Genomic DNA, 14,657 nt, shown 5'->3' on the forward strand with positions numbered 1-14,657 from the left:
AAATATTCAAAATATTGTGTACACGGAAACTAATATTGGTTTTTTTTAGGTGGCTAAAATATATTTTGCTGCAGTTCCCATTCACAGCAGTACATTACTTAGCTTGTGTGCTGAAAAAATTGTTAAAGTTGTTTGCAAAGCAAGATTTAGCGAAGATGAAAAGACATATTAGGTTTCTTTGTGTGCAAAGTAGCTCAAAACAACACGTGTGACAATGACTAGAAGTTTGATCACCACTGGATGCCGGGTCGTACAATACCTCAAAGACTTGTTGTTTAGTTTTTTATTGTTTTTTATTGTTTATGTGGGAGAAAAACATAAAAATATGCACACCAAAAAAGATTTGTGAGTTGAAAGTATCAACAAGAGATTTTCCTGGAAAACAACAAAAGAAACAGGGTTCATTATTTCCTCTTCTGCCATTTAAGTTTATATTCTGTTCATCTCAAAGGAGAAGTTAACTGTGAACAAGAAGATTTTTGCATAAAGGAATATCTGGGTTTCACCTCTTGGGAATGAAACAATGGCAACGCAGGAGCTTCATAGCACCGAACTGGGAAGTCAGGATGGTCTCAGTGAACCGTGTGTGTTTGTTATCGTACATAATTAATTCCAACAATCATTAACATCTTGAATTCCTTTTTGTTATCATTTGTTATTGGAGACTTGCGTCAACCATCAGTGGCGCTCATTATGGAAAACTTTTTTTTTTTTTTTTTTTTTTAAAGTGTGTGATTGTCAGTGTTACACACTAGGTATAAAGTGCTCTACATGACCTGATCAGAATCATCACCATGTATATATATCTCACACAATATCACTATACTATCCCCCAAGGGGCCTTCTCGCCATAATTGGAGCTGCTTGGCATATCCATTTTGACTCATGGAAGGTTTACAAGGTGATTAAAGCAAATGGGCTAATAAAAAACTAGGCAACACAGTGCAACGTGTGCTTGTGGGCTACTTACAGCCGCGGGCCGAGCCCAAATGTAATCAATGTGTCCCATAAAACTCACATTTTCTTCTCTTCAACAGAGATCAGGTGCACAATCCAATATACAGCAGATTTTATAGATGTAACAAATGTTTGTCGCTCTCATTTCTAAAGGCGAGATTGTAAATTTATAACTGTGTTCTTTGCACCTACTGCCAAATATTGTTATGTGTAATATCAAGGCATCAAAGTATAAAGCATTCTGACGTTTACCAGTCTGGTTTTGTGACTGGAAGATTGTTTCGAGACAGTTTTAGAGGGCGGGGTAGTCTGAGAGTCAGACAGCCCCTGAAAACATCACTCAACATGTTCAACAGAGAGTCTTTTTGAAGTTTTTGTCCACCGTTATTATCTTGTGTGGCACTGAGGCTGCTCATCTTGTTAGGCCTTCACAATGCTGTTTTGTTCAGTGACTGAGGGAAGCATAATAGAATTACACTGTACAATGTGGGGGGTTTAGTCTGTCAAGAGTAGGAAGCAAATTATGTGGATATGCTGTTATTAACAAGGGGCTGTATTTTTATCACACACACTCCAGTGCCACTGAAAGCCCTTGACAAATCCTTTATTCTTCAGATTCCAGCAAAGACAAAGGCAAGGGAATCTTGTCACTTAGAGGTATTGAACGTGTTTAAAAGAAAATAAGAAGAAAAAGGATCTCGCTCACATCCAGCTCACCCCCTCTTTCTGCCTTCTTCCCGCTCTGTCTCCCCCTCTTTTTTCCTCTGCCTGTCTCCCTCGACAGCTGTCATTCTCTTCATACAATGGACCAGGATTACTATGAAGGGACAGACTACCTCTCCCCTGTTCCAGCTGATGGAGAGAGGACGGAGGAATTCGAGTATGAGGTAGGAATTGCCCCTAACATCACAGCTCATAAGAGCCTGACAGAGGATCATGGTTTATATTATGCTATATCTCCCTTATGTTGTCTTAACTTTCTGGTGCACACCACTTGTCCTAAGGGTCAAAACAGACTTGCCTTCACTAAACTCCTAAAATAAAGCAGCTTGATTGAATTTCAAACCCCAAATCTATAAAGAAACAACCTGTCATTCATCACAAACTTTGTGATATCGAGATTTTCCCTCTGCACGGTGCAGAAAGACTTCATTTGATCAGTGGAATTCACTTGCTTTTATTATAACACACCTAATACCTCATAAGTGTTTTTTATACTGAAGTAGAGGTTTATTATTTTTTTTGCTAAAGGTACTGCATGGGTGTAAACATAACTTTTTAGCAAGATAAATCACCTGTGTAGCCTAAGAAAGTAGAAGAAATGTGCAAAAAAATAGTTTTGAATGCATTTTATTAAAGGTAAACAATAACAGTCTTTAGCAACGTAACCATGTTATAATGTGCAATGAGGACAGTATATAAGTTTGTGTACATAGACTTTGCAGATGTATTTCTCTCTCCCTCTGTGTGTGTGTGTGTGTGTGTGTGTGTGTGTTTTCTTTGGTATGAAAATGATTTTATAAATGCAGGGTCAAAAATGACTCCTAAGACAAGATTTTTACCCTGTTGTACAGCTTCCATGGAAATACGAACAAAGGCAATGTTTTCTCATGGTAGGGGTATTCTAGGAAAGGTCATCGAATTTCAAGTTGAAAAAAGGATCATTTAGGGGGTTTTCCTATGGTGTTAAAGATAGTGGTGATCATTTTTGACCCTAAGTTTTTATACCAGAGAGCACTGACAAGTTACACTTTTAAATGTAAAGTGTTAGCTCAGTATCTATCTTTGTCACAGTTCTTAAAGAAGCAGTTAAAAATATTTTGTCCTTCTGAGACTTGGATGGGAAGATCGACTTTAATGCCTGTTAAGTATGAAGCTATAGCCGGTGCCTGTTAGTTTACTGGGAATCAACACTAGAAGCGGGATGTCATCAAGGCGTGAGCAGCTCATAAACATCCAGTCATCCATTACGCACTGACTCCATCCGTAACCTCCTGAGTGGACAGCACTAATCTGCTTTTAACATGTTGACTGATGAGAAATTTAGTAAACCAAAATATATTTTATGATGGCTCCATGGGAAAAAAATCAACAGTGTTTATGTATTGATCCACTGACTTCATTTCCCTACCCAGCATAGCGACTGACGGGAATTTCTCCTCAACTGAAACAGGCAGGCTAACAGACAAACTGGGAGCCTTGTTTAATCAATCTATATCTAGTTATGAAGTTCATAACACATAAACAGTGGGAATTTTTGTGACTTAAATTAGCTGCCTTTGCAGATTACGCTTCACTGAAAGTGACAAAAACCAACTTGAAGCATGCTAAAACGCGGGTGATCTCGAGTCATTGTTACCACATTACTGTAGACTATACATTTAAGAAAATAAATGGGTGCAGTAACTTCCTTCTGTGTTTTGTTGTAGCCGTGGGGTTACCATAAAACCGAAACTTGTCATTTTTACCATAATGTGTTAATTAGTGATTCCATTTTTCCATTTATATTAGTAAATTTAATTTTACCTTTTGACAGAGCCAGGCAAGCCATTTTCTTCTGTATATAGTGTTTTTTCTAAGCTAAGCTTATTGTTTCCTCGCTCCAGTCTCATACTTATTGAACTTATACTTAGGTATCAGTGCGCTGTCAGGCTTCTATTCCTACACTCTACAAGAGAATTTGATATATTTTCAAAAATTGCAAACTTTGCCTTTGATTACCGAAATTTAACCTGCACAGCGACGCAGCTGTCTTCAATTATCTTGTCTAGTTAACTGAAGCTATGCTGGGAATTACATGATGTCACCCAGCTAAGAACAATAACAATGTAGGGTTTTCCGCCCTGACAGGTGCAGGAAAATAACAGGAGAATCAGGGAGATATAATCAACTGCACTTTGTACATCCACACATTTAAACACCGGTGTGAATGGACTTTGCGTCTGCATGGGCATAAGGGATCCTAAAAAAATATTTGTTGATGATGTGTAAGGTATTTAAGTTGAAATGTGAGTTCTGGCCCATTTATCATTGTCAGATTTTTTTAAACTTTCACTTATTGATATGGACACAAAAGTCCAGTATCAGCAAGGTTTTACTGCTAACAAACAGTTTTAATGCTAAAATGCTGAAAGCATCCATTTACCCATTAAGCACAGAAGCAAACACACATCTGACCTCTCCCACACACAGACACACACTCCTTCAATGTTCCATATTTAATGATGCTTAGCAATTGGTGGAAGGACCCAAACACTAATTGACTCTACAGGCAGTTCCCAGGGGGACAGTAGTGACAGATGATGAGCCACATTGCAGACAGTTTGAAAAAATCCCCTGCTTCCACTGGCAGTGATGACACGCCTTAGTGTTTTTGCTTCTTTTTCTCTACAAGGCAAAAAGAGAGAAAGTTGAAAACCTCCAGTGACTGTGTTACCTGAGATTTGCTAATTGTTTTCACAAGTCTGGAAGAACAAGCTAGCAAGGTGGTTGACTCTGAGCTCGATCAAAGCCAATTAAAGTGAGGTGTGTGTGGCAGGTGCTGGTTATGAAAAAAAAAGATGGAAACACATTTCTTTCCTGCTGCATCTTTTCTGTGTTAGTAAGAGGAGCAGTTGGGTAGGTGATGTTTCTTAGACTGTTGATCTCTGACACATACAGGCGGATACATACAGATGCACTGATCCAACTGTGACGGGAAGAGATAAACACACTCTGTCTTTGCTCTAATATTCTTTATTTCCGAATCACTGAGGTGCAAGCATATTACTAGTGAGGGCTCCAACTGGTCTGATGTATGATGATTGCTCACCCCTCCCTCTGCATATTTGCTTCATTTGAATTTGTTCTGAATGCTTCCACCCACTGAGCTTGAGCTGTTTCTTCACATCCTAAAGAGATTTGTGCACCCGCTTGGATCCCAGTGTCAAATCGCAACAAATATAATATATTAAAGCCTCTCTTTATGCCTCATTGCTATTAACAAATCCTATTATTCTGTTGACGCTTTGTGGCCTGCACCGTTTTTTTATTTCATGCTCGGGGAGTTCGATATCAAGCTAATGCGGCCCCACTTATTGTATGTCAACTGAAAACGCTGTGAGGGGGATGTAGGCAAAAGCCGAAAAGCCACTTTCAGAGTCGACCTGATCCCTCACTCCCTGCTGAAGGAGACGAAAGAGAATGAAGGGAAGGCGTTTCTTTAAATTACCTTTTGTTAGATGAAAACGCTCAGCAGGAGAGAACTGTTTGCCATCACATCACAGAGAAACCATCTAAATCTAATTCACCTTTTTAATACACCAGGACATTGATGTTTCTGTTAGGGTAATCAACATGTGAGAGTCCTGGAGTACAGTGGTTGATGAGGTGGAGAGATGCCAGATGCTACACAAGTACACATCCATAGTATACTGTATATTTCAAAGCTGCTTGTTCGTGTGAAAACACAGGATTTTCATTTTCCTAGACTTAGTACTTAATAGATAAGTGGCTGCAGGATGCACCAAATACCAGTAGTTTCCATGCGATTCAAAGACTGTATTCAGACATCTGACTTCCAGCCACAGCAGGCAGTTGATTTTAGCTAAACATTTTTGATGATTCCTCTGTATGCTAGCTGTCAGGCACCAAACAGCAGGCAGACAAATTTAGCAACCAAAAAGCTTTCCTTAGGCTCTTTGGACACGCTGAGTAGGGGCCGTCACCAAACTTGGTACTTTTAAGGGTAACAACAGAACTGCATCTATACCACTTAGTACCGATTCTCTAAGTACCAGATGAGAGCACATCTGGGTGAGAACGTTGGGTTTAGACAAGAAGCTGAAGTGCTACAAAGGCCCCTGAAGCCTGGAAGACAACTGTCACGGAGCTGCTGGGTTCAACTTCAGGCAGGAGCCAGAAGCGCCTTTTTGTTATTCCATAGAAAGGAAAGATACCAAAAAAGGTAGCTTTTGGTACCAGAACCTTTATCGGTTCAAATGTGAATGGTCCCTATCCCTAATAGTGAGTTAAGCCATGCTGTGTTGATGTGCGTTTCCATTATGAGTTTAAATGCACCCTGCCTCTAAGGGGGTTGCAGTGAAGACAAATGGGCTTTGTCATCATTATTTAGTGTTAGCATTCAGTGACAATTCAGCAACATGTTCGAATAGCATCCACCACTATTGCGAGACACAGCAGATACATCATCGGTTTCAACTGCATCTCAGATAAAGCAAGAACGGCAAGTGCTTGGTCTGCAGTTAAAACATAAGTCCTTCTTGCAATTTGTAGCAAGAGGACCATGCGGGCAGGAGATGGGCATGCAGTGTATATTTGTGTAGTGCCAAGAGAACATTTTAAAACTCCGAGTACATTAAAAAGTTGCTGGCCATGATAAAACCAGTGGGGCAGCCGTTCCTTTAGGTAACGGCATTAACGTGTCATCAGTTAAAGACACACCTTCAAGTTGGTGGCCCTGTGGTATGAATCTGCAAATCACTGTTGCACTCGGCCAAGTCAAGCCAGCATATGTGTATGGAGAAGGGCCGTAGCTGGTGAACAGTGGAGCATTAAGGGAGCAATATATTTTACAGTGTGCAGCTTGTTGCTGTCTACATTTGGCCAAATGCTGGTTTATAGAATCAGTTTACTGGCAAATTGATTTCTTAAACATTATGTAAATAAGAATTGGAGTAAAAGATTAGAGAAACCCAGTTAGTGCAGCTACACTCCTGAGTACACATGCAATAACATAAACTTGATTTTTACAAGAGCACTTGTCCAAGACTGCGGACAGGGAGACTGTGGCTGTGCTGCCTATGCAGCGGAATCAGAGGAAGCACCACATTTGCATCCAAAGTAATTAAGTGCAAGTCTGAGTCTGGCTGAAATGAAAACAGACAAATCTGTACAGTCGACTACCTGTGAAAGTCAGTTTTGATTTAAGGTTTTCGCTACCGAGTCTTATGCACTGCAAGTAAGCCAACGTTGATTTAAAATAAAGTCGGGGAAAGCGGGTAGAAGAATCAGACTACTATTTCTTTTAAAACCTCTGGGAACCCAAATCACCATAAACTTTCTTAATATGTAACTTACGGTCTTACATGCATAATAGTTTTCAGACTTTAGCCTCAATCCAAATTTGAAATATTGTCATTTTAGTTTTTTCACAGTTTCCTGAAGTTGGGTTGATTTGGGTGAGACCCAATCCATATCAAGTAATAAGGATAAAGCCAATCAAAAATGCTAAGTCAGATGTCAGTTCATACTAATTTTACATGCCAAATTGAAATCCCTCAACACCTTTCAATTAGATCTGTTTGCATTGGAGCGCATTTAGCCGCAAACTAGACCGTTCTTAAATTCGGAGTGCTGTTGGGATGTACTAACATTCGGTATACTGTTGGGTAGAAGGAGAAGGAAAGCGCTGAACAGAGTTAATGTGTAATGAACTTAACCATTTGTTAATTAATGAAGGAATAGAATGCTCTGTGGCTGCAAACAACTTCTCTCTCATTTTAGATTTAGAAATGCAGCCAGACTCATAGGGCTGGAACAGATACGTAGACGCCGACTCTGCTTTGCTCCATAGCTGTCATGGAGATGGGAGACAGTTGACAAAGGTGGGATCCAAGGAGGTGTCACTCAAAACGTGATGTAAAACACCCACACAGTCTGGAGAAATGCTATTATCCTCATGAGCTACTTTTAACTCGATTTTCTAATTATTTTCTAGTTATGAATATTTATTTTTTACTCAGATTTTTGTAGATGCTAAATGAGACACTCAACTTTGATATATGTGCATCCTTACTATTTCAAGCCAGATTTCCAAAAGCTCTCAAATTTGTGTAAACTTATTGCCCAACTTTACTACTATATTCTGATTCTACCAAGTAACCGTTAATTATGTACTGTGTTCAATATTCAATAAGGACTGAGGGTCGAATTCCACTGTAACATTTGCCACTGCATCTCCCTCCCTAACTATGTCTCCTTTTTCTGTCTCAAAAACCTCTTTAAAATAAGTCCTGCTTCACTTAACAAGCTAGGGAATGAGGATTTGTGTGGAACTAAACATAATGTTGTAGCTCAGCTAATTTAATTGTTAATCCTGTAGGAAAGGTGAGGGAGAATTCCTCTGCCATCCCTCTGGTTAAACCTGAACTCAGCACAGGAACCTAACGTGAATGTGCTCTCTGATGGTTGGCTTGTTTGGAATAATGAAAACACAGGCCATGCCTTATAGCTAGGATTTTGCACAGAAATATCATAGATTTCCTCAGGTCTCTTGATGTATATATGGCCACAACATCATGTAAGTAACCATTCCTTTGATTAGTTTTGGTGAGTTCTGAAGAGGCACGTACTCTGAGCTCATATACAATCTCCTCGCTCTCCCTGCCAGTGGTAGCCATCCATGCATTTGTGACTGCTTTTTCAATTACTGGTAATCAAAGGCGCGATTATTATGACGGCATCCTATGTGCTTTGATGGTGGGCGGCAATCTTTCCCCTAATCACGCCATCGCAGTCATTAATTTACTGTCAGCCCTCGTCCCTGTGTCACGCTGCAATCTCCTGCCTGAGAGGCAAAGAGCTCGCATGGAAAGTGAAGGGAAAAAAAAATCAAAAGGCAAGATGAGAGATTGTTGAATGTGTATTTGATGGATCAGGAGACAGCTTCCTTTTACTGAGGCATCTGTGTGAGTGGGTGTCCTCTCCACACAATATTGCCCTAAAAGAAAAAAAAAAAGGAAAAGAACATGTGGTTAAGGAACAGGGTCAAATATGTGTGCTGCACATAGTTACGTACATGCAGGGTTGTTTCATCCAACATGCAGTAATTGTAGCAATCTATTTTCTCTGATCATTTAGCCACAGGTCTCCAGCACTATATCTACCCATTAATTAGTCAGAGGTAACTTTAGGCATGTTCCACAGAGCCACACAGGGATGATGTAGTACCTGCTCACACCTCCGTGTTGCCTCAGTCTCAGCAATTAATTCATGTGGTTTATTTTTAGACAGATGTCTCCAAGACATTGCTAGCAATTTCAATATTTCCCACAGATATCCCACGACTTCTCACATCATATTAGCATGCAAGATGTGCTCCGTCTCCGTCGCTCCCATTACCTCGGTGACTGCTTCGTTGCATCAGATGTGCCGCTTTAATAATATCTTTACCAACAGTAATGTTGGTAGCACATTATTAATATTTTTAATGTAGCTAATGACTGATTCTAGCGGCTCACTTTGTTCAGGTAGTCAGCAGCAAAGCTTCCTCCCGCTCTCATGCTGTATCCTTACATATCAGGAGGGGTTTGAAGTTGTCATCGCTTCTGAGACAGTCAATTAAAGATCTGAGCTCCCCGTCAGGTTGGAGGCTGTCGAGAAAGATAAAACGACAAAGCTCAAATGATGCTTTTTTTCTTTGGCTCTTTTTCTCTGTCTGGGCAGATGTGTGTGCTCTGCTGAATACACCTGTGTGTAAGCATTATACAGGGAAGCAGGAATTACTTTTTTGGTGTGTGGAAGTGTGTGTAGCCCAGTAGAAGCAGCATGATGGTCCAAAAACACCTCAATGATCTGTCAGTGAGAAAAGCAGAGAAGTGTAAGAAGAAACAAGTGACAGGGGAGAAGGAGAAAATGTGTGTGTGTGTGTGTGTGTGTGTGTGTGTGTGTGTGTGTGTGTGTGTGTGAGGACATGGGGGGTCATAAACAGCTTAGGAGGAGTAGCCAGAGGCAGCAGCTGGCGGTTCTCTGGCGGTGGTATTGGCCTTTTCTCCTTTTTCCCCTCATCTCAACATGGTCAGACTCCCCCTTCACCCCCCTCCCAAAGCCCTGCCACATCTGACACGTGTAACCAGCCAACCCACACTTGTCACAGAGGAAATGAATCTCTCTGTTTCTGTGCGAGCCCCACCAGAGCCCTCGCCACCGCCTCCATCCTCCTCTCCACTCAACCACCTCGCTCCTGCTGCTGAGCGTCCGTGTGTTTCTGCTCTAATGAAGACTTTGGGAGGAGAGGCCATTTCACACTCGATTCCCTCTAACACCCTTGATATGTTTCAGCATTTAGGGATGGAGCACAGGCGTGTTTGGTGTTTGGCTGCAACGCTGTTGTGGGAAACAGGGTGCAAAGTAGCTTATGTACATTAACTATCTGCGAACTTGGGAGAAATTTCAAGTTGTTTGGTTCCATATTCACAAGTGCTACTCACTCAAGCTCTAGCTGTGGTTAATCAAATCTCACTTTCTGTTTGTTTGTATTTATGAACTTAAATGAAGAATTCATGTCGACGCCAGGGTCCTTTGGTACATTCCAAGAGGCTTGTGGGAAATTTGACGACCACTGATTTGTAAGTCAATAGTTTGTTGATCTCTCCCCAAGGGAAGATGTGGAATACTTCAGTGCTGCGGCAAATATGTATATCTGCTAGCATTAGCATAATTATAGTTTATTTATAGTCTAATATTCTACAACTTGGCAAAGGCTTGAAAGAAAAACACTTGAGGTCCTCTGGCGCTTATCAAAGCCCCCACCGATCAAACTCTACGAGTTGAGAATGTCTTTCATGATCAAACACTTTCTGATTCAAAAACCTCAGACGAGAGTTGGCAATCCAGACTCAAAAATAAGTCGGATTTTGTGCTGAAACTTGAAGAACATTGTTATTTGATCTTCAGTGAAGCAGAAACGTTAGTCTTTGTGAAGCCATTGTTGTGCATCAAGATTTGAGCTTCATAATAAGTGTACAGAATTTATTTGGGGTCTCAGATCAGTTTCTGTTTTTTCAGTCGAGGTTACAGAGGTCCTCTTTGTTGGCAAAACAAGATCACCTAAGGTTATTTTAATCATATCACTCCATCCTCAGCAGATGGGCATTGTGCACTCAAATTGTAGATAATTTATTTTCTGAGCACTTCAAGGATTTCTCTTTCATGTTGGTTTCAAGTGTTAAGAAAAATCTGACCATCAACAATTCCACTACAAATGGAAAAACTCCATCTACCAAGAATGTTTGTGAGCCTTTCTCAAAATCACCCTCTCCCTACCTTCTTTCTCTCTTTTCATACGGAGGATCTGTTACAATAAGTGCCATCCCAAACCAACTTGGTGAGGAGTTGAGGTTGGTTATAAAAGCTTTCAGCAACAAGCCTGCATTAATGCCGACTTATTGACAACATGCAATGGCGCATTGTGTTGGTCATGCAAGCTCAGTACAACTGACATTCTGTGCAATCACGCTTACAAACATAAATTGGTCAAATAAAAATAGATATTTAATATTGTCATTCAGATGTTAACAACATAAAGGTAATGCTGTACTTAGGATAAAATAAACCCTTCTTTAGTCTCTACAACAGTTTAATTGTAAAAGGTTGTATATTATAGGGGCTGCTGCAAATTCTTTAAAAAGAGCTGATGAAATGTGACCAAAGTAGCTGAGGGGTAAATTTTATTTGTATTTACTTATTTATCCATCAATTTATTCACACAAGGATAATATGCAAAAAATTCAGGTAAACAATAGCAGCAAATATAGTTAAAATATAAGTGATAAAAACATATTAAGAATGTAAAATGAAAATAAAGGTACAACAGTTGCTTTTTCCGAGAGGAAGGTTTGTCCCAAAGCTTGCTGCTACATTATACCGCACACCTTAATGAAGGTTGCTTCATTCAGCTGTGAAGGTGATTACAAAGAGAGTTACCCAGAGTGGAGAGGGGAGGTTCCAGTTTGGTAAAGAGCCTGTGTGATGAGATCAGAAACTTCTAGGACAGCTACTGAATGGATCTTGTGGTGAGACTGTTCTGCCAGCTGCTGTTTTCAAAGTCAAAGGTGATCTTTCATTGTCCTCTAACCTGTCCTTAACCATAAATGACATGACTAGACACTAGCCATACAACGATATGATTTATTCATGCCATTTTTAGGACATACTATTCTAGGACCTTTTAATGCCATTTTGGAAGACATGCTTAATTCTGACTTTTTCAGGCTATTTTGGATAACATACTATAGTGTGGCTTTTTTTAACGCTATTTTGGACAATATACTATACTACTTTGTTTACTGTTTTTAAGCCAATGATTGCATGGTAAGATGTTTAACTAAGTGTTGAACAGAATTTTATCCCGCTAAATATAAGCATTGTCAGCATGCAGACAACTTTAAGCTCAGAAAGCAGTGCTGAGTCTTTCTTTAATGACTGTAAACTCTATATTTTACATTTTCTGTATTTTCTTTTGTATCTGCATAGGAAGTGGAATTGTGTCGACTTAACAGCCAAGAGAAGTTGGGGCTAACTCTGTGCTACAGAACAGATGAAGAGGAGGATGTGGCCATCTATGTCAGTGAGGTGAGTAGATAACTTCCCCGTCAAGATGAAAGACTTGAATTAGTTGTGTTGTAAGGTTTATATAAATATATATATATAATTTTGAACCACATACTGTACTACTCTATTTTTTGGGCAAAAAATTGTTGTTTCACTTTTTTGAGGTATTTCGGACGACATATTAAATCCTATGACATTTTCATTATATTTTATACAACATAGTATATCATAACTTTTTTATCTTACCTTTTTGAGGTATTTCCATCCATACTACACTATGACTTTTTTGTGCTATTTTGGATGACACTCTTATATCTTATATTTTATACTATTTTGGTTGACGTACTATAGTATGACTTTTTTGAGATATCTCTCTCTCTCTCGATATATACTATGATTTCTTTGTGGTAAGTTATTAAACAATATTTTTTATGTTATTTTGGACAAGTTATTACACAGGGATTTTTTATGGTATTTTTGACGTACATACTAGAGTATGACCTTTTTGTGCTACTTTGGATGACATACTGTACTATGACTTGTTTGAGGTGTTTCAGATGACAAACTATACTATGACTTTTTCATGCTATTTTGGAGAACATGCTACTGTCTGACTTTTTTGTGGTATTTTGGAAGACATGCTGAAGTATGAATTTTTCTGCTATTTTGGAGGACATACAATAGTATGACTTTTTCAAGCTATTTTGGACAACATGGTATAACATAACTTTTTTTTTTTTTAGGTATTTTGGGTGACATACTATACTATGACTTTTTTTGGGCCATTTTGGATGACATAATATAGTATGACTTTTTTATGGACTTTTTTGAGGTATTTTGGACAACAAACTATAGTATGACTTCTTGATGCTATTTTTGAAGACATACTATACTATTACTTTTTTTCTGCTATTTTAGACGACTTACTATTCTATGACTTATTTGAGGTATTTTGGATGACATACTATACTATGATGTTTTTGGTTCATTTTTGATGACATATTGTGCTATGACGTTTTTGGATAATTTTTGATGACATACTACATTATGAAGGTTTTGCCACGTGGGTTGTTTTTGACGACATGTTAAACTGAGTACTTAATGGCATTTTAGGACATTTTTGAAATTATGTTATACTATGATGTTTTTGTGGCATTTTGGGTCGTTTTTGATGACAACTACACGATGATGTTTTTGAGGCATTTTTGACAAAAATCTTTCCAATGATGTTTTTGTGGCATTTTTTGTCATGTTTGATGACAACTACACTTTTTATTATGGTATTCTTCACAACATACTATAGTATGACTTTTTATGCTGTTTTGGAAAACATATTATATACTATACTGTGACATTTTGGGGACATGCTATTTTATGTGATGTATTTTTTTGGAGTTTTTTTTCAACATTTTTCAATGTTTTTTTTTCAACATTTTTCAACATTCTATGCTATGGTGTGTCTCAGAATGCTATATTATGTGGTTTTCAGCTGTTGACATGTGTTTTTGGGACATGTCATTTTTTGACATTTTTCACCATACTGTAGCCTTGCTTTTTAAGTCATTTTTTCATCATGCCATATTATGTAGTTTTTTGCAGTTTTTTCAACTTTCTATGCTATGGTGTGTCTGAGCATGGTTTTATGCATTTTTCAGCTGTTTTTGGGACATGTCATTTTTGACATTTTTGCTGTACTATGGCCTTGCTTTTTGTGTCATTTTTTCGACATGCTAAAATATGTTGTTTTTGGCCATATTTGCACGTTTTAATTCTATGGCGTGTCTAATGACACTATTTCATGCATTTTTAAGGTATTTTGAGCTGTTTTTAGGACATGTCAAATTTTGACATTTTTGCCATACTATAGCCTTGCTGTTTTGGTCATTTTTTCGACAAGCTATATTATGGTGTTTCTAGCCATATTTGGACGTTTCAATTCTATGGCGTGTCTAATGACACTATTTCATGCTGTTTTGAGGTAATTTCAGCTGTTTTTGAGACATGTCAAATTTTGACATTTCTGCCATACCTTGCTTTTTTTGTCATTTTTTCGACTTTCTAAGAAATGTTGTTTTTGGCCATATTTGCACGTGTTAATGCTACGGCGTGTCTCAGCACGCTATTTCATGCTGTTTTGAGGTGTTTTCAGCTGTTTTTGGGACATGTCAAATTTTGACATTTTTGCCATACTATAGCCTTGTTTTTTTTAACATTTTTTCGACATGCTAAAATATGTTTTTTTTGGCCATATTAGCACATTTTAATGTTATGGCGTGTCTCAGCACACTAGTTTATGCAGTTTTGACGTGCTTTCAGCCTTTTTGGGGAAATGTCAAATTTTGACATTTTTGCCATACTATAGCCTTGCT

At 38.6% G+C, this 14,657-nt stretch overlaps 1 protein-coding gene across 2 annotated transcripts in view; it reads left to right on the top strand.

Moving 5' to 3' along the window:
• The window catches only part of LOC121950257 (PDZ domain-containing RING finger protein 4-like), a 200,498-nt gene that overhangs the window by 132,191 nt on the left and 53,650 nt on the right, over positions 1–14,657 (top strand). For both annotated transcript variants that reach the window (XM_042496201.1, XM_042496202.1), the window contains 2 exons: positions 1,742–1,844; positions 12,211–12,309. In XM_042496201.1, coding sequence (XP_042352135.1) covers positions 1,742–1,844; positions 12,211–12,309 — 202 coding nt within the window. The remainder of the gene's footprint in view (positions 1–1,741; positions 1,845–12,210; positions 12,310–14,657) is intronic.

The sequence above is a fragment of the Plectropomus leopardus genome, chromosome 11, assembly GCF_008729295.1.
Source record: "Plectropomus leopardus isolate mb chromosome 11, YSFRI_Pleo_2.0, whole genome shotgun sequence".
Taxonomy (NCBI): domain Eukaryota; kingdom Metazoa; phylum Chordata; class Actinopteri; order Perciformes; family Serranidae; genus Plectropomus; species Plectropomus leopardus.